The following is a 25,341-nucleotide window of genomic DNA, read 5'->3' as shown; positions in this document are numbered from 1 at the left end:
TCATCATTCACACTTCCTGGATATTGTTTCAATGCCACAGTCCTCAAAAGCATCCTGAAACCAAGATGCCATTGTTCTACCCTGTCTCTGTGAAAATCAAAGTTCAGGAGGTGTGAACAGGCATGAGCCTTGTGGGATATGCTTTAGACAAGATACTTCTTGTAAGCAAAGCACCACCCACACTGTAATACACATACAAAAGGCACAGATGGGATCCACAGAAGATCAGCTTCATCCCAAGAGCAGATCTATAGATCCTTATTGTCAGAGTGATCCATTTCTGTAGAAACTGCTAATTTGCACGTCTTGGGAAACAGAAGGTAGATCACATGGTCCCCAGATTCCCTAGATGAGATAGAGCATTTTGCCCATGAGCCACCGTGTCCTGCCATGAATTGGAATTATGAGACTGGAGATGTATAGGAAACCTTTGCTGCTGCATCTTGCATGTTTCTCTGATTTGTGCTAAACAGAGGAGCCATGGAGCCTACTGAAGCTTGGTCAAGCTTGACGATATTGTCAATAGTTTAAAAACCACACCCGGAGACAGTTACTAATTAATCCCATTAGTTTCTCCATGAAGCATTCAGAAATGTGTTTTCTCAATCCAAGTCAAAAACGTTTGATAACTGAATGGTTAGAAGTCATGCACCATAACCTCCTGGCCATAGACATATTGGGCAGGAGACGGGGTATGGCCAAGGTTTGTGGATGAGAAAGATGTACTATGAATCATAATTCCTTTACATACATTATAATTTTGTTGAACCCTCATCAACCAGGTACCCCAAGCAGGCTATAAGCCCAGCCTTCCCTGCGGCTGTGTACTTTCTCACAGTGGCACCCTAGGCTCTGTGGCCATAAGCTGCCCTACTCATTTCAGAGATGGTACCACTGATGCAGCTCTTGGCTGCATGGCTTCCTGATCTGTATCAACAACTCTCCATGAACTATAACTCATCAAAACAGCAATAAAAATAAAATGCCAGCCTAGGCACAACAACGAAGCTAGGTTCAATCTTAGGAATGCCCTCTTCTGCCTCAGTTTGAGACAGTCAAAGCAAATATTCCGATTTCTTCTCTGCTGATTTCCTTATGAAACTCAGCATTCACACACTGTCACTCGTCTGTTGCGTTGTGTTTAGACCGGAAACCGAACTGCCCAGAGCAAAGGTTTCAGTGCAGTTTGCCAGCCACCAAGACCAATGCCTGCCACAGAATAAGGGTAGTAAGAATTTGAAAAGTCCTCCCATTCCAAAGGTGGAAAAAAAAATGCCAAATAGGTAAGAACTAAGATGGCTGCCTAGCCACAGAGGCAGCCTGATTGGATGAGCAGTGAATCCTAGTAGTTCCTGCTGTGTTTTGAAAGAAAGCAAGAATTCAAAAATACTAAATCTAAAAGCAAATTCGGTCTTGGAAATTTAGAGTTGAAATCCAGTTAATCTAAACTTGAAACTTTATAGATAAAAAGGTTCTATTCTTGCTTTAAAACTCATGGTTTTTGTGGGCAGGAGAGATAGCTCAGTGGCTAAGAGCACTAACTGCTCTTCCAGAGGATCTGGGTTCTATACCCAGCACCTACATGGCAGTCATAACTGTCTGTAGCTCCAATTCCAGAGAATCTGGTACCTTCATAGATGTACATGCAGGCAAAACACCAATGCGCATAAAATAAAAATAAATAAATCTTAGAAAAATAAAATAAAACTCACATTTTGTTCATCTTTAAAAATTCAGCTTGTGTAGTATTTAGGTATTTTTGTCTCTTTTGACAATTTTAGTGTTCAGAGTCAAACGCCTAATACCAAAATGATGATACTTGTATAAATTACATATTTGCAAATAATAAATGGAACACACAAGGAGATCACATTAGGATAATTTATTTAATTTGTTTAGACAACAAATAATTAAGCTCTCTCTTGGAAATGCATTTATGAAAATAATAAATAAAATTTGATAATTAAATTTACCCACACATTTGTTCTGGTATACGCATTTACATATTAATTGAATCCTTGGCAAAATATGTAATCAAATTGAGGACTTAAATAATATCAACATTTACATTCTTTTTGTAGACTCTTAGAGTGTATAATTCCTTAAGGGGGGAAAAAAAATCCTAAAACTACTTGGCCTTCCAGCCCTGATTAATCATGCAGGGCTACGTGAACAACCCAAAGCAAGACTCAGAAGCTTTTCTTTAGATGCTAAGAATGTTATATGTTTGATGACGGACGTAAAAGGGGCTGAGAGCAAGCACTTGTCACAGCCAAAGCCAAGAGGGTCTCCCCATGGCCCTGGGAAAAGCACTCCACAGCGAAGGATATCAGATGTTGACAGCCAGGGGTAAGAGTGAGAACTTCAGCCTCTTCATGTTCTCTTGCTCCTGCTGGACTGGGCACCAATCCAGGAGTTGCGTGCATAGACCCAGAATGCAGCATATTTCATCAATATGCTGGTGAGCCATATTAGCAGACAAGGCCTCGGGGCTAGCCCTGCTCCCGAGCTCTGCTCCACAACTGCTGTTCACTTAAACAGCTGGATCTGAGCGAAGGGCGATGAGGTGTCATCCTTAGAGCTTGCTATGTACAACTGTTTCACTATAGATTGCCTGCTAGAGGCAGACAGAATGATAGCTTCCAAAGCTGCCACATTGGACCAGGAAGGATGCTGATGTTCAATGAAACAGAAGACAGAGGAATGGTGATATACACAACTTTGAACACCAACAGCAAGCCTCCGATGTTCTATGTTATTCTGGAATGCAATCTCAGCACCACTAATCACTCTACAGCTAACACTCTTACAAGGGATTTCTGGGATTAGAGGTAATCCAACTATGCCAAAATTATGTTTTAGAATTATAGTCATACATGGTCAACATAGTCCTGTGTTTTTCTTTCCATTTTCAAAGAAAATCAAAGTATGCGCACATATTGAAGTGTGTGTCAAATTTTGTACTTGATGTTGCCCACTTGAACACTGTCTTCAACCGGGAACTTTTCTGGCATAGGAGAAAAAAAATGTGCCATGCAAGTTTACCACAGAGCAGGGCATCAGGCAAAATGAACGCATGGTATCTACTTTGCTTTCATGATTGATCATAATGGAGCTTCAGATTTCCCTTAATTGGAAAAGGGTTTGAAATAATGTGCAAATAATCCATCATTATAGTCTTCCTCCATTATTTTAATTGGCATTTTTACTCCCATACGTAAGAAAAATAGTACTGTACAACAGCAGCTAGGAAAATTTTAAAGAAACAGATCAGATTTGGAAAAGAATGAAATCCAGCCCATTCTCAGATCCAGTGTATTTCCCAAATGATGAGATAAATAGGAAGGTAGAAAGCCAATATAGTACTTTTAGCTGAGAAAAAAAAAAATAAGGTGTTCTAAACTTAAAGAAAAGAGAGAAGTACCCACATTAGATATTGCCCCTAATGCATTTGAGTACTAGGGCTTAGCAAATGAAACCCCCAAGAGATGAGGATGCGCTGTGCCATGTCAACAGCCAATGTCATTAGTGCCAGCTGCGCCTGACCAAAACATCTCTTCACTGCATTTCAGGAAATGTGACAAATACCTACTATGTGACAAGATTTTTACTGGACTATTCACAGTGTTGAAGAAAATAGATTCCTTAGTCTATAACCAAGTAGGGTATATCAGTTAAAATTACATCTAACTGCATACCAAAGATAGCCCTGGTGAAGAAAGTTTAGCAGAGGTGATCACATTGAAGACACTCACGCTAGGATGTTACAGGGCTCTCCCAGACATCCCAGAGTACTGCGTATGGACTCCAGTGTTTTTTCCAGCTCTAATCATCAGCCAACACTTTTACAAGTAGGAGAAGAAGAGGACATGGAAAATTTTTCACTATTAATGAGATTGCACTATGAACTTAAAAGACTGAGGTGCAAGCGTGAGATTACACACTCATGGATATGTACTGGGGAGACACCAAGCTGCTTCAGCAAAAGTAAGCAACAGCTTTCAGAGTCAATGGTCCTGCAGACCTTGTCTGCACAGGATTAATCCCCTATCAGCTCACCATGCCTCAGGTGGGTTGACATCTGAACACCAGTTGCCACCTGCTTCTCATAATCCATGACATTTACATTCTCTCTCTCTCTCTCTCTCTCTCTCTCTCTCTCTCTCTCTCTCTCTCTCGCTCGCTCTCTGATTTTTCATGGCACACTCTAAAAATGGCAGACCATCTGTAAAAGTGATGTTTCTCCTATAACTGATTACTTGGGTTCCTTCATGAATTGTGAGAATTACCTTTAGTAGAGTTGAGCAATAGTTTGTGGTTTTGAAAAAACAAAAATATTGGTTTGGACTAACAAGTTGGGAAACATATGAGATGAACAAAGCTAAGTTTCATGACCAAGAAGCCAAAGGGCAGCTGCTCAAGGCTGGGAGTGGGGCCTGCTCAGGAGCTGGGTAACAGTCAGCAGCGTGAAGTGACCCAATGAGAGGCATGCCAGGAAGCAAGAACACAGGCCAGACCTGCATGGCCTTATTCTAGATTCATCTGGATCTAACCAGTGTTGTGAAATGGCTGTTCACACTCATGGAAAGTAGTTTTGCTGCCATACATAGGAAACAGAAAGAAAGGCCAGGACCGGGTTCCTTAGCCTGCCCTCCTGCGTTTTTCCAGGTCCTAATTACATTTCAGACAGATAATAACTAAGCATCTCGTCTATGTGGAATATTTTTGTCATGCAGCAACAGATAGCGTTAATTAGATTTTTCGGTTCCATGTGTATTTTAAGCTGTCAAGTCCTTCCTTGGCCATTTGTCCATCTAGACTTGTTTCCTTGTCATGAGCACTTTTTAACAAGCCTTCTAACAGGGAACTAAACAAGCCACAGCAATAAACACCAGGACCTCTTGCCTTAGGTTTGGAGCTGCTAGAGAAACGTTCGTTGAAATCCACCGTACTCCTCTTAACACAATACGTTTGACCTCCAGATAATGTTCAGTGCTTTATCCCCTAATATGTTTAATTTTAATCCTGCCAAGACAAAAGTCATTGCGTGAATTACAAGAATGAGTCTCGTTAAGGCTGAAAAGCAGTGACCCAGATAACGTAATGTATTAATATGGAAACCTTGCCATTTTAGTGCCTTGCTTTCGAATCTGTCTGTGTGATCAAGTCACTGCAGTGGTCCATCAGTTGGCTAACACCTGTCCATAGGAGTCTGATAACAGTAGTTTGGAGAGCATTCTGACTCTTCATTAAAAGATGAGACTAAACCAGGGCAGCTGCAGGGAGAGAGGGTTTTGTAGACATGACATGGATACTACACCCCTGAAATCTCAACAATATGGTTGACTAAATGAGGCATGAATGCTGCTCTCAGCAGTGAACGTGCCAATAAAAAGGAAGGAAACTCCACAACCCCCAGACCTAGATAAAGAGTTGTGGGTAGCCAATGGCTGTTGAGAGAAGACGGATCAGTTTTCTCAAGAGACGACCTCACTGATAGGTTATCCAATCCCCACTGATCAGCACTAACCATACAAAAGCAACATGAAATGGACTAAGCAGGTTTTATGAACATACACATTTATATGTGTGTGTGTGTGTGTTATATATAATAAATACAGAGTGGGGGATGGGAAAAGTTGGGAGAAGGAGGGGTAGAAATGGCATAAGGACAATGTACTTATTATGAAACTCAAAAAAATCAGTGGGATTTGTGTAGTAAAAATGGCATACAAAAACATATACAGATACAAATACCATCAAAATTCTAACACATTCTTTACAGATCTTGGAAGGACATTTTTCTGTTTCACATGGAAAGACAGAAATTCTATGATAGCAAAAACAATCTGGAATCATCAATGAACTGCTGGAGAGATCATGAGTTCTCACCCAGGTTTAGTTTACCTCAGTCAGGATGATTTTTTTCTAGTTCCATTTATTTACTAGAAAATTCATTTCAAGATGCATAAAGAGAGATGAGAATTATAAAATATTTTTACATGTCATGTCTACTGTCAAGCTATTTCATGCCTGGCTTGGGGATACTTCACCATGATCACAGCAAAATAAAAATAAATCAGAGTTAAAATAAAAAAAAATCTAAACTGAGAAAATTTGTTCTTATTGTCTTCTAAAACTTTCTTAAATGATCAGAATTAAACACAGGGTTTAATGGATGCTAAAATCACTAATGATTTTGTAATTTGAATGACACTCTAACAAGCACCAGAATGTTGACATTTTCATCACATAAATATATATAGTTACAATGTGTAAATATAAATTAATAGGGTGTCTACTTGTCAAAACAAAAATATAATTACACTAAGTTGGTCCTGATAGATGTAACATGGTGTTCACCAAGTTACCAAAGTCTGATTTGGGCTGCTTAGTTGTGGGAATGAGATTAAAATTCAGACTTTGCTCATGCCACTCACTTCTGTTACCACTGAGCTGTACCCAAGCTTTATTCTTTATTTTTTTGGTATTCTTTGGAGTAATGTTTATATAAGAATTACTATACTGCAGAGAAAATTAATGTGGATACAACTTAGTAGGACATCTTACCATCTGCCGGTTACAGAAAAAAAAATTAGCTGGGCATAATAGCCTGCATAGCACTCAAGAGGCTGAAGAAGGAAGATCATGAATTCCAAGGCAGCCTGGTCTTATGTAGTGCGATCCCTCGTCAAAACTTAAAAACTAAAATAAAAGAACCTTTCAAGAAGCATGTTTCTGAAAGTGTGTCTATCTGTTCATTTATTTTAGATGCAAGATATTGCGAGCCCCGAAGGAGCTCCGTATGGCTCCCGTCCTCAGATTGCAGCCATGAGGCCGAGAGGCCAGCCGACAGACATCAGACAGCAGGCAAGCATGATGCAGCACGGCCAGCTGACCACCATCAACCAGTCCCAGCTGAGTGCACAGTTGGGTTTGAACATGGGAGGAAGCAACGTTCCCCACAACTCCCCTTCTCCCCCTGGGAGCAAGTCTGCAACCCCTTCGCCTTCTAGCTCCGTGCATGAAGACGAGGGCGAAGACACCTCCAAGGTATGGTCTGTGTTTGATACTGTCGTTGCACTGTGAGGAGGGCATGCTTATATCCTCCCGGTGAGAAACATCGGAATTGTTCCTTTAAAATATAATACTTTAAAAGGAGAAAAGAAAAATAAATGACTTCACCAAAACCCTGTATGCTTTTTTTGCCTGAAAACACCAAACACTTGCTTTCCCTTCCCTGATTACCAATGAAGCACTGCCCAGATTTAGCCCAGTGAGAAGGCTGTGTGTCTACCGGCTGTGAAAATGCCCGCCAGTACACAAGTACTTTCTATTTGCCCTCTTTTTTAAAGATTTATTTTATTTTTGATTATGCATTGGCAGTGGGCGGCCCATGTGCAGGAGAGTTCAGGTACCCAGGAGGCCAGGGGCTTTGGCTCTCACAGGGGCTGTTGCTACAGGCGCTTGTGAGCTGCCTTCAGTGCCAAAAACCGAACTTGGTTCTCTGTAAGAGCAGTACAGGCTCTTACCTCCTGCTCCTCCTCTCAAGACTCCTCTTTTATTTGTTTAAGAAGCTTCCTAATAAGTAGTCAGGTGTGTCCGCTGCTCTGTTTTCTTCTCGCCTTCATGAGAATTTGGGGAGGAGTTAAACGGCCAACACACTGATAGGCCATGCTACAGGATCTGATTATGCAATTGATTGCCAATGTTTACACTAAACTCTTAATAGTCCAGAGGAATTGTAATCTATAGGTTAATTCAGTTTACTGACAGCATTGAAGGTACACTGACAATATTTTCTTACTTCTGAACTCTTGATGCGCTAGTATTTGGGAGTTCTTAATCTCGAAACAATGATACAGTTGGACCCCAAAAATGACTCCACTCTGAGGCCCCTGTGATATACAAACCAGAGCTCTCACCCACCATCCAGTACTCCCCTGCCTCATACCAGGGCCAGGGGCAGCCAACAAAGACCAAACCAGAAAAACCCAGAATCTGTACCAAGCCTTTCCCCTGTTCTCTCAGCCTACCCACAGAGCCTGGTAACTCCTAGCCACAAAACTGCAAGGCATGTGCTGTGTCCTGTGTTACCCGAGTCCTCTCTGTCCCTCAGGGACTCGGATCCCTCCCCAGGTGGCCATGTGCTCAGCAGTGCCTCCTGTTGTTCAGATCTGTGATTGTAAACGTCTCCCTTCCTGGCAATCATTCCCATGTTTTGCTGACTTCCCAAAGAAAATAAAATCAGATCTCAGGTACCAATGTCAGTGTGTCTGCACACATGTCTGCTTGTCCTACCCTCGTAGTCAGGCCTACGGTGAGGTCATGTGCATGGACAGCACATGATAATAATTAATATTATTATGATTAATAGATTAATATGATTAATAGAGGTCTAATTAATCATACATCGCTGGGCTCATGAGCGCCTGGACATGAGCTATCTAGATAGCAAAGACAGTTTTCCTAAGAAAACGTCCATTATTCTAATAGTACCCAACAACCAGTAAGCCTGGATCCAAATACGAACACCAGCTGTATGCTTGTGGCCAGAGAGCCGTGGGCTCTAGACAGTCACCTAGACAGAAATGATACGTGTTGTGTTTTACCGGGAGATCGATGTTCAGCTCACAGTAACGATCAATTTTTACATCAGGATTATGTCTTTATCAGACTTCCTTCCTGACAATTCAAAATATCAACGCAAAACTTGTAGTAGCGTCTGCTACCAATAAAATGTATACAGGACTTGTCTTAATTACAGCAACATTCTATGTGCTCTGCAGCTTACATGGTGGCTCAGTAGACAGGAAGCTGAAAGTCTTAGAAGTACTTTCTGCCGTTTATTGTTAACCCTTTAGGAGCACAGCTTGTCATTGTCCCAAGGCATGAGTTTGTACATTATAAACCTCCATGCTGGTGTGAAATTTTACCGGTGAGTTTCCTATCCAGTCACCTGATATCCACATCTCAAAAACCTGTATACGTCTCTAAGTGGCGGCAAAGCCTGTATGGTTCTTAGCAGCGACTCTTGGGCTACTGGTGTGGGGGCAGGGGAGAGGGCTTGAAGAGATGGATTTCTCAACAACATTCCTTTTTAAAAAAAAATGGCTGTTTTTCTTTTACACGTCTCAAGAAAATTCAGCTGCTATTACAATTCTGTATGCCGTTGCTCACTGTGGATTCAGAATTCCTCTCCCATTTACTCAACTTACATGTGCTAAACTGCTAGAAAAAAATCCTCTGCTGAAAGTGCCTAGGCATTTTTAATGACAGTTAAGAGTTAATCAGCACTTTTTTCCTTTATATGTGTGTGTGTAGGATTTGTGTGCAATGCTGTATGTTACAACTCTAGTTAAAAAGTAAAATAGCACTAAGCAAAAAGATCATTGAAATCATTTCTAACAAGTGAACCAAACAGGAATATTGAGTTCCTCCCCAGAGAAAAGCATCTTAGCACACCAGGCTGTCTTTATGCAATTACATATTGATTCCAGTTTATCTAATTGAACAATTAAATGGAATACCCCTGTTTTGGCAGAAAAAAAGTATTGTAAATACACCGGTAGAATTAATTATCACCTTACAAACACCACCCATGGCTTTGAGAGCTCTGGAGTGGAGTTGACAGCTGAGTTACAAATGAAGCCTGCAGAGAAATAGTGAAGACATAGAAACTCAGGCTGTGGCTCTGAGTCTGTAATGCTGTTTTTGTGAGTTAGCAGACTCTTCAAGATGCTTAGAATAACTGGCATTGCATGTGTATTTGAATGTTGTTGTTCCTTTAATTATCCATTAAGGATCACAGTAGATATTTTCCTTCCTTTTGCTTTCACTTTTCCATTGAAAACATCCTTCTGTTTATGTGTCTCATAATGATGTATAGTTGGGTGATCTTTGGCTCTGCAATGTGGCCCTTACAGCCCTGACACAGACATCTGGGTCTCCTCAGTGTATTGCTTTCTATTTGCAAAGACGTTTTAAATTACTTGTTCTATCTTCTTTAAAATTTTTATTTTGCTCATCCAATTTTTCTGATTATGAGACTGGAAACTTGGTGTTCTTCTTTCTTTGTTTTTATTAGCTCTTTGAGAGTTTCGCGTTTCCTGTAACATGTTTTGTCCATGTTCATGTCTCCAAGCCATCTCTAATCCACTTCCCCTTCCATCTCCACCGACTTTGTGTCCTTTTTCTTAATCCCTTCAAGACCAATGTACTCCCAAAATATCCTCGGTTGTGTGGTCTTCCAATGGATTGTGGTGGACTTTCGTCTGTAGCTATGCTCTTAGAAAAAACCAATTCTCTCTTTCCCAGCAGCCAACAAGTGCCAAAGCTCCATGGTTAAGAGCCAGGTGTATGCCAACTCCTCTTTCCACACTGGGGCATGGGCTAGTACAGGTTTTGTGTATGAAAGTTGTAAATTATTTTATGTCTTTACATTGCTATTTAGGTAACTTTTAAGTCTAAATACTTTCCTTCTGATTTATATGTTTATAGTTTTTGTTAATGTTCACCTTAATTATATTTTTAAGTCCTTTCACATAAAAAAATTTATAAAATACCATGTACATTGTTCTAGGTAATTCTTTTTCTTCCAGTTTTATGTATATGTACCATTTACATCTAGCATTACTTTGTCTTAGCTTTAAGGTGTTCTTCCTGCATCAGTCTTATTGGAACATGCCTACCATAAAGAACCTTTCTGCTGGATATGTTTCTAGGTTGACAGTCACCGCCTTTCAGCCTTTGGAGGCTGTCATGTTATTCTTTTGAGACCAGATTTCTGTTGTTGCTTTTGAGAACTACTTTCTCCATCTTTCCTTGAAAGTACCTTGACTGTCCTCTCTGATTGGTTTGAAAATATCTTACCTTTGATGTTCTTCAGTGCCAAGGTGATGTATGTGGGCTTCTTCACATCTATCTTGAATTTAATTATCTCTGTACTACATCATTTCAGAAATATTTCAACCACTTTTTTTTCAGATGGTGCCTCTTGCACCCTTCTCATTTTGTAATTCTGAGAAGGATTTAATGCTAGGCTTCCTATCTTATCCTCCACACCCCCAACCTGCTGTGTGCAACTTTGTTACCTGCTAGACTAGATTAATTTATTTATATTTATATCTTAGTTGGCAATTACTTTTTTCATCTATATCTAATCTGAAATTGGAAATGGCAATTTCAAGTATATTAAAAATATATTTTATTTTTCTCACATCTAGACATTTTCTTAGTTATTTAATATTTTCTCATATATTTAGTCCCTTTTATTCATAAATTTGTTGCACACCCTCTGTCTTAGTTGCATTTTGATTGCTGTGACAAGACACCATGTCTAAGGCAGTAAATAAAGAGAGAGAGAATCCATGACCATCATGTCAGGGAGCACAGCAGCAGGCAGGCATGGATCTAGAACAGTAGCTGAGAGCTGACATCCTTATCTGCAAGTCAGAGGCAGAGAGAGAGAGAGAGAGAGAGAGAGAGAGAGAGAGAGAGAGAGAGAGAGTTAACCAGGGGTACTGTGGGCTTTTGAAAACTGAAAAACAAACCTCTATTGAGATTCTTTTATCATTTATGAAAAATAAAACTTGGGTATAAATGTTAGGGAATAAACCTGAGAAATCCATAGAGCAAGCCAAACATGATTTCTGCTCTCAGAACAGAGGTTGAACTTTATTGGTGGTCTTGGAACAATCAGCACCAACAGATCTCCCCAAACAGACCCTAGTGACACACCTCATCCTTCGCAAACAGTTCCGCCCACTGGGCTCACGAGACGGCTCACTTTCCATGCCTATCTGAATTTATTCGCATAGGGAGATTAGATAGCACTGCTAAGAAAGGAGAATGGACAGAAGGAGCAGGGTTTTCACATGTAGAAATGGGACATGAAGACAGTGCTGTGGTGTGCCCCCATTTCCGTGGTGAAGACTTTACAATGTTTACTTGACATGACGAGCGTTATAACTGGAGTTCTGTGCTGTTTGTTCAGCCTATTATGCAGATGGTGCTTGATTAAAATCTATTTTAAACTGCAGCGATTACTGCAAGATAGTGTGCATTAAAGAGCTCTCCTGGCTCCATTAAAGGCTTCGCGACCATGGCAGTTTATTTTAAATATGCTTATAGACATTTCTAACTTCTCCTGAGAAGCTTCAATATAAATGACTCTCTTTCCGTGTGTGTGTGTGTGTGTATGTGTGTGTGTGTGTGTGTGCTTGTGTGTGTGTGTGTGTGTGTGTGTGTGTGTGTGTGTGTGTGTGTTTACCTTCAGTGTTTTGCATACTAGGCAAGGGCTCCAATACTAAGTCCCACCCCTGACTCTTTCCCTGATATTGCTAAAGTCTTGCATTCTAGAATAGGGAAGTATTCTCCAAGCAATTCTGAGCACACGTTTCCTTTAAATTAAAAGATTATTATTTCCTTGTAATAAGTAAGTTACATGAACCCATTATAACTAGGCAATAATACCTGACAGGAGGTGGCTTTTCAGAAGCCTAAAGATATCGTAGAATTATGATAAATACATCTTTCCCTAAGTAAGATAGAGGAAAGCATGTGCAACATAAAGCTTTTGTGTAATATTTATGAGTAAGATATATGTATTTTGAATGTATTTATTAAATAGTGCTTTAATTGAATATGAGAAAAAAAACTCTGTAGGTAAACAGTTTGGCCATGTTGTTAATAACTATCATTTTCATAAAATTTTTAAATGCACTTCAAATCTTTGCTTTGCAATGATGAACCTTTGCCCGTTGCTATGCAATAGAAGAGCAGGAATATATGGTGAGTTGTTGAAAGACATCACATAGTGGAAAGGGGGTAATGATTTATAAGACTTCTCATTTTCAGTGGGCCTATCTTCTTTGGAAGGTGATTTTGTGATCTAAATGGGATACAATGGAAGTGAACTTTACTCTCTAGTTGAGGAACCTTAGTAAGTTGATAAATGCTCTAGAGGAGTGTTCAGTGCATACTTCTATCTCATCCAGCATAACAGCCAATAGTCATCAATGGCTGCTTAGATTTATATTTAGTGAGTTAAGATTAAATGCAAAACCTTTCAACTCTCAGTTGTACCAACTTTATGCTTGTGGTGTATAGTTATATGTTGCGAGTGACTACTCTTTTGACATGCGGAGAATATACCTATCAGTCTAGAAAGTTCTATGAGACGGGGTACTATGGATTATAGAACCCAGAACTTCTTAGAAAGTTAAGGTCTAAAATTATAAGCTTTCATCCATAAAGCCAAAATCCAGACAACACCCAGGGACATATTGTAAATCCATTTAGCTAATTTTTTTTCCAGCTCAACCATACTCATTCTTATGTTCATTCTAAATAGTTTGTGGTCAAAAGAGCCGAGTACTTTTCAAAATACAATCCATTACTGGCATGTAAGTGGTTCCAAATTGAAGCAATGCTCCTTTCTGAGGGTGCTTTGCATGTGGCCAGTGACTATGTGCTTTTCACATGAGGAACAAAGCTACTGCTAGGAAGTGGGGGTGGAGGTTACCATTCCCTGCTCATTAAGCAGACTCTAAAAGGGTCACTCAATTCTGCATGTTTCTTAAGTATGAAAAGTGGTGACAATACAAACCACACATCAAAGGACTGTGCCTTGTGTTGCGAGCAAATGTCTTGACCAATCACTGCCAAGGTGCTTGAATGCAGAAGACATCGAGCCATGTCAGGGAATTTTCATTCTATTTTATTCCATCTAAAAAGGAAAGCCATTGTGTCCATGAAATAATCTTTTATGCAGAAAGACTGAACAACATAATAAACAATGCTCTCTGAAATGCATTTTCCTTGCATATCTCTTTCCCCCTTCGTGTGCATCTGTGGTGAACAGTGGGGCACTATGTCAAAGCATCATAGAGATACATGCAGGCAGTTCTATGAGGAGTCAGAAGATTACAACCCAAGATAGTTTGGATGACCTAGATTAATTATTGAAGGGATGACAGTGAATCTTGATTAATGGGCAGCAAATGGCTATCTCTGAGATGGGTCCTCTCTTATGCCTGTCAGTTTTCAGGCATGGAAGACAATTCAGAGCAATAGTGGACTGAGTGTGTCTTTAAAGAGAAGGCGTAGCATGCTGGTGACTGAAAGATGAGTTTGCTCTTGGTTTAGCCAGAGCAAAAACAAAGATGATGTATTGGTATGAGTGTATGAGTGGCCTTAAGGGCTGGGTGATATCACACCTTCTGGTTCTCAGCTTCTGTTTCTCAGGAATGTCAAATATGAGACCAAAGACTCAGAGGAATACTCCATGGCGCATGGAGTCTCTTGTGCCTTCAGAAAATGGAGGTAGAGATCATAAAATGCTTCCTTCTAGTAACAAAATCTGACATTAAGACAAAATGTACCCTGCTCAACCATACAAACCAAGCTAAGAAAGTCTGGAAAACCTCCAGACGGCTAACCGGAAAGGTTTAGGGGTTCCTAGAATGTGCTATGCATTGCTTCAAAATTATTGTCTGCATTACAGTCCATATCACTGAGCCTCTTCTGTTATAGATTGTTCTCTTTAGTCAGTTGTCTTAGTTAGGGCTTCTCTCGCTGTGAAGAGATACCAATATCACAACAACTCTTATAAAGGAAAGCATTTCATTAAGGTAGCAGCTTACACTGTCGGAGGTTTAGTCCATTATCATCATGATGGGAGCATGGTGGCAAACCAGAAAACATGGTGCTGGCTTCATCTTGATCAGCAGGCTATGCTTAAAAAAAAAAAAAAAAAAAACAATAGACTCAGAAACTGGGTGGTATCCTGAGCATAGGAAACCTCAAAGTCCACCCCCACAGTGAGACACTTCCTCCAACAAGCCACACCTCCTAATAGTGCCACTCCCTATGAACTTATGGGGCCAATTACATTCACACTACCACATTAGTCATCCTAAGAAATAGAATATTATTATGAAACTGAGAGAAGAAGTATTATAAGACCAGTTTAAAAATAAAATGATCCTGGATTATTGTGGCTGGAGAAAGGAAATTATTTAAATAGTTTCTGGGAAATCCTTTAATAAAAAATTTGTTACATGATAGATTTATCTCTTGTCATTTGATTATCTTCTGGAAAGACTGACATAATTGTCAGTCACAACTATTTCCGTTTGTCCCGTCATTACTATTTTAATTAAGTTCTAAAAAGATATAGGTAATATTCTCTTGCAATAAGCTTTTACTTATCTGTGCATATGTGCATCATTGAAAGATAACTACAGTCGAGATAATTAACACACCTACCATTTTATCTTACCTGGTCACTGATTGTTGTTTTCTTGTTATTGTTTTTTTTTCTGTTTGTTTTGTTGTTAATGAGGATGTTTACAATATACTGTCAGCATATTTTAAGTGCATACTACAGTATTGCTTACTGGAATGACCATCCTGCACACCGTACCCGCAGAAGTCACCCACAGTTGAATACTGGTCTCCTTTGGCTACTCCATCTTTAATATTGCTTTTTTTTTCTAATATGGTTTCAGTTGAAGTAGAATTAAATCTCTCTACCTCTACTTTTCTCCCTCCAGCCTTTCCCAGCTACCCTCCTTCACGCCCACCCCATGTCCCCTCCACTCGCATGTTTATAGCCTCTTTTCCTTTGGTTATTGTTACATGCATGCATGTGTATGTATACGAACCCATGTGCACAAAGATATCAATATAACCTGCTGAGTTTTCGAGCTGACCACTCTCCATTGGACAGGTAGTAAGGGGCTCAGCCCTTTGGAGAGATGAAGTCTTCTTCTTCCAGCAGTCCTGGAACTTAGTTGCCTATAGTTGTTTGTCTAGGGGTAGGACCCTGTGCTGCCTATAGTTGTTTGTCTAAGGGTAGGACCCTGAGAAAATTTTCTCCTTCCACGTCCAATAAATAACCATTGTTCTGGTCTTGTTTATGCAGCTGTTTCTAGGGGAGACTGTTTCATAGAGGACTTCCTGATATTGTGTATCTTTTTTTTTTTTTTGTAAAAGCAAAGAACCTTTACTCTTACACAAGCTTGCAAACTCAAACTCTCCATGGGTCCAATGTATTGGAGTGACTGAAGAACTCTGAACTCAGTTATGGTTGGCTTTTAGAGCAACAAAGGTAGGGATGAGGGATTTCTAAGGTTCAGGACCCCGATTGGCAGACATGTGTCTACGGGTGTCCTGGTGAAAAGCGATGTGGTGTGTACTGGCAGGTGATCCTATCTACAGTGGTCGGAACATTGGGAATTTCCTTTGGATGGTCTGTTCCTAGGTGCAGCCAGCTTAGGGCTTTTCCTGAAACCCAGTGCAGCCTGCTCTGGGCCCTACATGCCCTGGGCCCAATTATGTGTGGTCAGACTGCCCTGGGTCCCACATTGCCCCCTTTTCACAATTACCAATGACGGGACCCAAACATGGGTCCTGCTTGCCTAGGGGCTCAAGGGAGTAAGTAGTATTGGGACCTCAATACCATTAGCTTACAGATTTTTTTAGGAAAGTGACATTTGTATCTATTGCCATTCTTAAAGCCCTGTAGCTGTGATCTTTGAGTATAGCCACATTATAATCCTGAATTATTTGTAGAGAAATAATAGTTTAAGGCCATATAATACCTCTTTAGTTCTGCATAAAGAAAGTCAAGTGTCTTATCTTATTGCAGAGTTACTTTAGTTAATAAATCTAACAATGGACAATTTGGGGTCTATTTTTTGGTATGTCAATGGGCACTAAAGGTAGCCATTTTGTCCCCCATGCCAGGGATTTCCCCTTTGTCTCAGCATTTCAACCTATTTTCGGCAGAGAACATGGGATGATGTGTTCTTTTCTGTAACTACTTCAAGCTGACATTGGGGCATTGTTATCAGGGCCCAAGAAGGCTGAAAGGCTAGCCAACGGTAAGGAGGGGATTCAGGCAATGGGGCACTCATCAGAAGCACCTGGTTCACAGACAGTGTTGATGACACTGGGAGCATTCACATCAGCTGAACTGGTTCACATTAGCTTTCGGCAAGTCCAGGGCTCACAGTCATTTAAAGCAGGTTGTAGTCAATAAGGTATACTTAGATGTGTCTGCCAGTCAAGATGAAACCTATTGAGATAGTTTAAACAAATAACAGAGGTTAAAATTTGTGGAATTAAAGGAAAATAATACATTTGAAACTTTTAGACCCATGTTGAAATCCATATCACAGAAAAAAAAAGAAGATAATGGGTATCTGTAAAACAGCAGCAATAGACTCATACTTTTGAGTCCTAGCCAAAACTACAGATTTTGTTTAGAAGCATATATCTTTTTCTACTGTCCAGAGAGTCAGGTATGGATAGGACAGAGATACCTTTGGCCTGATGAGAAACATCTTCAAGTCTATACCTAGATGACAACCAAAATAAATGACCCAAACAGTAAGTAGTCATTGCTCTACCAGCTTATCAGAACTATACCATTGAAGGCGAAATAAATCAGAAATATTTTCCATATCTTATACTATTGTAACCTGTATTTACATTTTACATCATTTCTGAGACCCTCAAAGCTTATGATCTTTTATAGCCTCAGATCTTTACATATCTTAAAACAATGTCTTTTATGAAGAGACCTAGTAGCTTTAGAAAAAGCAAAGTTTGATTTTATATATATGAAATGAGTTAACAAGCTGGCCATAACCTTGTGGAAGGATCTGGATACCTGCTGCTGCTAAGCTAACAAAGTTATAGCTAGCCTAGACGTCAATACTATCAGAGATCCCAGAAGGATAAATAAAGGATACCTGAGTATACTTCCGAATCTATTAAGAATGACAGGGACCAGAGCCCATACACAGTTAGCCATACCCAGGTCTCCACAGCATTGGAGGCAGAAGTATCAGGACAGCAGTCTTACAGTCTTAGCCAGGCCATTGAGGTGATTTTTTTTTCCTGTGGAAGAAGGACATGAAAAAGACTGACCTTATTTTGTCTAGGTAAAAGTGGTACAATCAATTTGCCAGGGTTCTGCTGTTTGTCCACAGTCTAGGCCGGGTCCTGGCAGCAGGTGTTGCACTGGGACATCTTGACCAGTGGTCAGCATCATCATAATCCAGAAACATCATGTTGCCCCATAATCTTCTCTGGAGACCTTGGGTCACTGCTAGGATCTCAGAGTCTCTATCTAATATATAAGTGGCCGGCTGAAGGCTCTACAGGGTGGTGGTTCTGGTGCACATTCAGATCTCAGAGAGCCCCCAAATGTTATGCCCCGATCACAAAGTGCCCCCAAACTAAGTAGGAGACTGAATCCTGTATATAAAAGCAAAGAGTCTTTATTCTTACATAGGTTTGCAAATTCGAACTCTCCGTTTGCCCAATGTATTGGAGGGATCAGAGAGCCCCAAGCTCAGTTGGCATTGGGTTTTTATAGTAGCAAAGGCAGGTGAGGGATTTCTAAGGTCGGTATTATGATTCTTACAAACTCTTTCCCCCCTCTTCCTCCATGTTCCCTGAGCGATAGATGTAGGAGCTGTTATGTAGATGCATCTGTTGGGGCTGGGTTCCCCATGATCTGTTGATCTCTGCATTGTACAAAGCTATGGTTTTCTGTGCTGGTCTCCATTTGCTGAAAAGAGAGATTCTTTTCATGAGGGGTGGTAACTCCACTTATCCAGGAAAGGTGGTTCACACGCCCAGCTTTAACATTCTACATTGTCAATCTTTTTGACTCTTTTTGTTATTCCTTTTTAAAAGATTGTATTGTTATGAATGTCAATGGGTATTTATAAAGTTAGACATTATAAAAACTATAAAGAATAAAATCACAAAGATACATTCTATAGTGCAAAGAAATTGCTAGTAAGGTTTCAAATGCTTTTTAAGTAAAACCTGTTCAAGTTTTTTTTCTTTTCCTGCATATTTGCTTATTATCCTAAGTGCTCAAGCAAATCTTTGGGTAATTTCCTTTAACAGGAACCATTTGTACTTACATTCATTCATCCTTCCTGTCAAAGTATTATTTTATATTACTTTATTTACTAGTGCTATAGCAACTGCTAAGTACTTATTGTGTATTTCAGAAACTACCTACATACTAGTGTAAGCAAAAGTATACCTGACTCCCACTTGGGCTGGGGAAAAAAAGCACAACAACCATGTGCCCATTATTGTATAGTTCGAAGTTTGTTACATGCTGTGGATGGAAATCTAGGTAACTCAAAAAGCGCATTACAAGAGCCTGACCTGAGTTTGAAATATTATTAAGATTTTTAGATAGTGACAGCAAATAATGGTTGCTTACATGCATGTCAAATCAGGGAAGCCCAGACTTAACAACCATCCAACCACAAATGGTAAGAGAAACCTATGGGCTTTTAAGATTCCTAAGGGAAGAGAGTTTGCAGCACAGAACTCTGCCTGGTCACCCCAGAATGGCCATGCATGGGAAGATGAGCCAAAGAAGTGATCCTGAAACCCAGCAAGGCCAGCCAAGTAAGAGAAGAGCCCAGACAGGGCTGGTGTCCTAGCACTAGGAGAGACACACCTTCCCAAGGAACTTGGGTTATCCAGTAAAGACGTTGGGGACTTTATGAAAAGCTGCAAGAATCAGAAGTACCTAGAAGTGTTGGTAAAGGAGAGTGTACAGCCAGGGCAGAAAAGTGCTTTGAGGAGGTGGTTCTAAAGAGGAGTAGATCCAAGCGTGTGTCACCTTGGTGGACAGAAAAGGCTCGCTTATTTCTCCTTCCGTCTGCTTATGTGTCGGGTAGTACAATGGAGTTGAGATGTTTTGGCTGAGAGCCGCATCCCATGCCGAGGTCTGTCAGGACACTTGTTCAAAGTTGGTCCATGGCCCATGATATTTGGTGACCGTCTCTTCTCTCAGAACTGTAGCGGACTCGGCAGTTTCATGGACTCACACCTCGATTATAGACTAGTGTTAATCTAAGTTACCTTGACTTGTTTCGGAACATCGTGTCATTATGGGGCTTTTTGATCTCCCGGAGCCGGCAATTTCAGAGCAGCCAACTCCTTTTTTCTAGCAGGACATTTTAATTGTTGGAGAATTTCACGCATGCGTGCAATGTGTCGCAGTTAAGTCCCACATTCTCTCCTCTCTTCTTCTCCTCTGGCCCCCCTCGCTTTATTTCCTGTCTTAGACACTGTTCTATTGCTGTGAAAAGATACCATGGCCAAGGCGACTCTTGTAACAGAAAACACTCAGTTGGGAGCTTGTTTACAGTTGCAGAGGGTTAGTCATTATCATCACAGCAGAAAGCGTGCAAGCAGGCAGGCAGAGATATTCTTGGAGATTTGGTGAGAGTTCTACATCCAGATCTACAGGCAGCAGGGAGAGACTCTTGGCTTAGAATGGGCTTTGGAAACCTCAAAGTTCACTCCCAATGACATGCTTCCTCCAACAAGGCCACACCTCCTAACCTTATACTTCTTTCAAACAGTTATAGTCTCTGGTGACTAAAGATTCAAATATATGAACCCAATGGGGTCATTTTCTTCGAACCACCACACCTCTCAACTTTATGTTTTCTTCTTAAGTCCGAAGTGCTACATGTATGTACAAGGATGTAGGACCATGTAGTGGAGCATGGATAGCCAAATCCCTGTAGAAAATCAGCTATCCCTCTTCTGGCCACTATCAATTAGCCATAGCTAATTGTGATCTTAACTGTCATTCTCAGATCTCTATCTTTCTCAAATGAAAACAAAGCAAAGGATTCACTAAGTCTTTCCTGTTTCTTATTAGTACTTGAGCAAATCTTTTAAACTGGCGTTACATTATCAAAAACAAAAATGATGTTTTTGCATTTCTTTGATGAGTTCATTTTTAAAGTTTCCTCAACTGTAGTTGAATAAGCTGTCAAATTTTTAAAATACATAAATATGTACATTACAGTCATCATAAAAATAGATCTGGAACTAGCTTACGGTAGGAAGACGGGAGCTCAGGAAAATTGCTTTAAGAAAGACAACACAGCTGATAGTTAACTAAAGGAAGGAATGAGCACAGGTCTTGTGATGTTTCCATAGGACTCTTGACTGAGTATGTGTCCTCTGCACAGTGGGGGTAGTCTTACACACGTGCATCACCAGCATCTTACGTGGATAAGACATACATTAGCCAATGGTAGGAAAAGCACAGAACAACCATAGCCGGTAAGGAGAGAACAGCTGTGACAGTGGCCACTGCTGGGAGATCGTGGAAACAGGATTTAGGTCAGTGGGACAGGCCCTTGTGACCAGGAGTCTTCCCAGGTAGCAACATTATATATTCCTATCAAGTCTCACAACCTTAGAGCTGGAAAGAAATCCTTACCCAAATCCTCATTTTACAGAGATGGATTGAATGACATCATGGTTACTTAGCAACAAATATGCAATTCACATGCAGGTACCTTAAGCGCACTCAGTGTAGGTTTTCTGATTGTGTCAGAATAACAATTTAGATGATCTCAGAGCAGTGAAGAAAAATTGATTCTATTTTTAAATGGAGTAAAATGCTAATCCAGGTTGTTATAGAAATTTCTGGAATCTAGATTTTGGTGGGGGTATCTAACATGTTAGCCATTGGAGACTTGTTGCTAGTATAATTTGAAAAAGGATACAATTCCTCTCTTTCACTTAAGCATTCATTACCACCACGTGGCTCGTGAAAGCAAATAGGACAGTGTAGATTATAGAATTTGCCATCAATGCAGAAAGTACTGCTGGATAGTAGTGATCCGGATTCTAGGGCCTGTCCACTCTCAAAACCATAAGCATCGCTAGATTCCCATCCCCAGCCACATCCACTGACCTAAGTTAAAACGCTATTAGACTTTCTCAGGCTTGCTGACCCAGTGTTTAAAGTCATAATTAGGAAGCTAAGTTAGAACTCCACAGAAGAAAGCAAGCCCAGTAAGATCCCAAGAAGGTTGCTGCTGTCACAGCTACAGTGATAAGAGAGAGGATGAAGGGAGATAAGAAGTAGCATTTAACATAGTAAAGTGCTTGCTGACAAGTGTGAAGACCTGAGTTCAAATCCCCAGAACTCATGGAAAGGCAGACATGTTATCACACTTTTCTAACCCCAGCAATTCTACAGGAAGATGGAAGGCAGAGTTAGGCTCACCCATGGATGCACCAGCTAGGCATGGCATACACAGGTGAAAAAAACACCTCTATGTGGGGGTTGTCTAGGGTGGTATTTTGTGTCTATGTCAAAGAAGAATAGCAATATGATTCGGCCACTGACTTTCTAGTTCCCTCCATAACTGTCTTGATTTTTATTTCAGATCAATGGTGGAGAGAAGCGGCCTGCCTCTGATATGGGGAAAAAACCAAAAACTCCCAAAAAAAAGAAGAAGAAGGACCCTAATGAGCCCCAGAAGCCCGTGTCTGCCTACGCTTTGTTCTTTCGAGATACTCAGGCTGCCATCAAGGGCCAAAATCCGAATGCTACTTTTGGTGAAGTCTCTAAGATTGTGGCTTCGATGTGGGATGGCCTCGGAGAAGAGCAGAAACAGGTAAGAAGGCTTTAAAATGGATGGCATCAGCTTGATCACAGACAGTGTGTACAGGCTTCAAAAAGAGCTTCGGAAAGCATTAGGGAAAGTAGTCAGATGCTATAACTATGACTTAGATAGTGTCCCTGCCTAAACCAGACTTTAACATAAGGCCCTTGATCATGCACTCCCTTTATGCTCTCCAATAAGTAGCGTATTAGCTCCCTTGTTTCAAGGTTTATTCAGCGTAGCTACGTTTGGAAAGACTTCCACATACCCCAGCCAGGATTACCTTACTTCTTAATGTTGACAGCGTGTGCATAGCGATTAAAAGTCCCCCCTGGAAATCACCCATGCCTCTCGTCAGCACTCACTGTTTACCCTGTTCTCAGCTAACTCTCTTTCTGCTCCTTGCAAAACAAACCTCAAATCTAAGAGCTTCTCTCCTTGGCCCTTGCCTGAAGACCACCAGGATATGTAATTTAGCCCATGTTTCCAGGCTGTGTTAAATGGGAACAGATTGCCAGGTTCCCTTTCTGTCCTTATGCATGGCCAGGGTGTGACTGAGGGACATGCTTAGGGAAGGGCACTGAGATATGCCAGCAGTGCCACGAGTCACCTGGGAGATCTTGAAGCGGGTGAGGAGTAAAATTTCAGAAAATAGCTGGAGCTTGCCCACATGAAGAAACAATACCAATCCTGTGTCTAACTTAGAGGTTAGATGGTCGTTGTCAAAATGTAGGATTATTGCCACAAACATTAAATAAGCGTGATAATGAATAAAATTGTCAAAATGACAACATAAGCACGGCAATTGTGAAATAAAACAAAGTGCACTGATCAAGTATTAGGATCGCGTTTGATTCTTGATAGAAATATTTGCTGCTCTGCCCCGTATCCGGGGAGTGTATTTAAAATCACGGGTGAGGTATGTGCTGCGTCAGGTTGAAGGTCAGAGTTCAAACCACATAAAGAACAGAACCCCTCTAAAGCCAGAGATAGTGTCACATTCATGTCCTAGCACTTCTAAGGTAAGATGGAGGGAGATGGGAACCTAACACCTCTGCGGTAATGTGGAGACAGAGATAGGGATATCCCTGGAAGCTCATGGGCCAGCTAGCCTGGCATTCAGAGCAGAGAACAACAGGAGACCCTGCCACAAGCAACATGGAAGGCCATGGCCAGCACCTAAGATGGTCCTGTGACTGTCATACATGTGCCTTGGCATGCACAGGACCATACATAGCCATTCTCCCCTCCCTCTATCTATCTATCTATCTATCTATCTATCTATCCATCCATCCATCTATCTATCTGTCATCTCACGCACACATGCACACACACAGTGGAGAGTAGATTGGGACTTTAAAAAAGAAAACCATAGGTTCTCAAGGAATCTTAGTTTATGTCAATATATATGCTCTAAGTAGGATTTATACTGTTAAAAGATATTTGGATTATTTCCTTTGTTCTACTCAGTACTCACAGGTCTATAATGAATTGTCCACAATCTATGAGATAGAATGAAGTAGCAATACGTTCATTCATTTATCTAACCAATTTTTGAGCATCTGTTTGCCAAGCACTGTCTAGAGACGGTAGATTTGGCAATAAGCAAGACAACTGGGTCTCCACTGTGCGGTTGATCTCTCAACACCTACATAGCTGGGACTTAGCCACAATGAGGAGAACCTGCCATTTAACTCACAGTCCTCCCCTGACAAACTCTCAGTGGCAGTGATGGTTGCCACGATAATACCAGATGCCAAGAAACAGAACGTATCCTCCCATCCCCCGACACCTCTAACTACTGAAAGTTACCCTCCATGATCTGGAATTTCTACACATTTTCCTATGTCTTCAAGGTTGCCAGACAGAGGGAATGCCAACAAGACCTTCTCTGCAGAGTACAGGGTGCTAAGAGCCATCTGTAATGGTAGTGAACATACCCTGAGAACTCAGTGTACTTGATTAGGATAGCAACTTGACTGGTACTGAGCAGGTAACATTGTAGTGTCTACTTCTAATTGAATCCCTAATATGATTATTTCAGAATTTTAGAGTCAGTTTCTAGATGGTTCCTAACTCAGATCAATTATCTCCCATACTCCCTGATCTTAGATGAGGTTTCCAAATGGGGGTGGGACTATAAAGATGGCGTCCCTCCAGTTAGTAGGGAATTCCCGAATGACAGTCAAAGTCCACATGGATGAGAGAGAGCCCAGACCTTGTCCCTATTCTCCGAACAATGTCACATCCATGCCTACCTATTCTGCTCTTCTGCTAATCCTCCATGTACTCTTGGAAATGTCCTGAGCATCCCCCTTTGTCCTCTTCCACTCGAAGATGAAATTTCCTGGAGGAAGCTCCAGAAAGTGCCTTCTCCCCAGGGACTGTGCACTGCAACTCTTGTTCATCAGAAGGTAGACATGGTTCCCCTTTGTTCTGCCTTGCCTTCTGCTCCTTCAAAAACATCCTTTTCTCGGGCTAACATCTAGTCTCCGTGGTCCCAGTTGGCCGAAGACTTTCCTACGTTCAAACCCAGGGTTTTCAAGAGAGTTATAAAGACTTTTCATAACCACGAGCTGTCCTTTGCATTTCCAGTATAAAAATAACTATCTGTACTCTTCTTTCTGGTGGAGAAAAGTAATAATCTTTATACAATCAAAACCAGATAATTCCAAAAGACAGCAAGGGTAAAGAGCCAAGTTTCATCCACTGATTACATTATAATGATGATTTGTACTTTTAATATAAGAAGAGGAGAATATTAAAATCTTTCAACATTCTTTTTGCCTAGCTGTATAAGATTAATTGTGTGTGTGCAGAGGGAGTGATTACATATATATATATATATATATATATATATATATATATATAT

The 25,341-nt window shown here is 40.7% G+C and overlaps 1 protein-coding gene across 2 annotated transcripts in view; it reads left to right on the top strand.

Moving 5' to 3' along the window:
• Tox (thymocyte selection associated high mobility group box) overlaps positions 1 to 25,341 on the top strand; it is a 288,085-nt gene that overhangs the window by 236,372 nt on the left and 26,372 nt on the right. For both annotated transcript variants that reach the window (XM_005362289.2, XM_026786798.1), the window contains 2 exons: positions 6,772 to 7,053; positions 22,251 to 22,481. In XM_005362289.2, the coding sequence (XP_005362346.1) occupies positions 6,772 to 7,053; positions 22,251 to 22,481 (513 nt within the window). The remainder of the gene's footprint in view (positions 1 to 6,771; positions 7,054 to 22,250; positions 22,482 to 25,341) is intronic.

The sequence above is a fragment of the Microtus ochrogaster genome, linkage group LG5, assembly GCF_000317375.1.
Source record: "Microtus ochrogaster isolate Prairie Vole_2 linkage group LG5, MicOch1.0, whole genome shotgun sequence".
Lineage (NCBI taxonomy): Eukaryota > Metazoa > Chordata > Mammalia > Rodentia > Cricetidae > Microtus > Microtus ochrogaster.
This window is presented reverse-complemented; position numbering and strand designations above follow the sequence as displayed.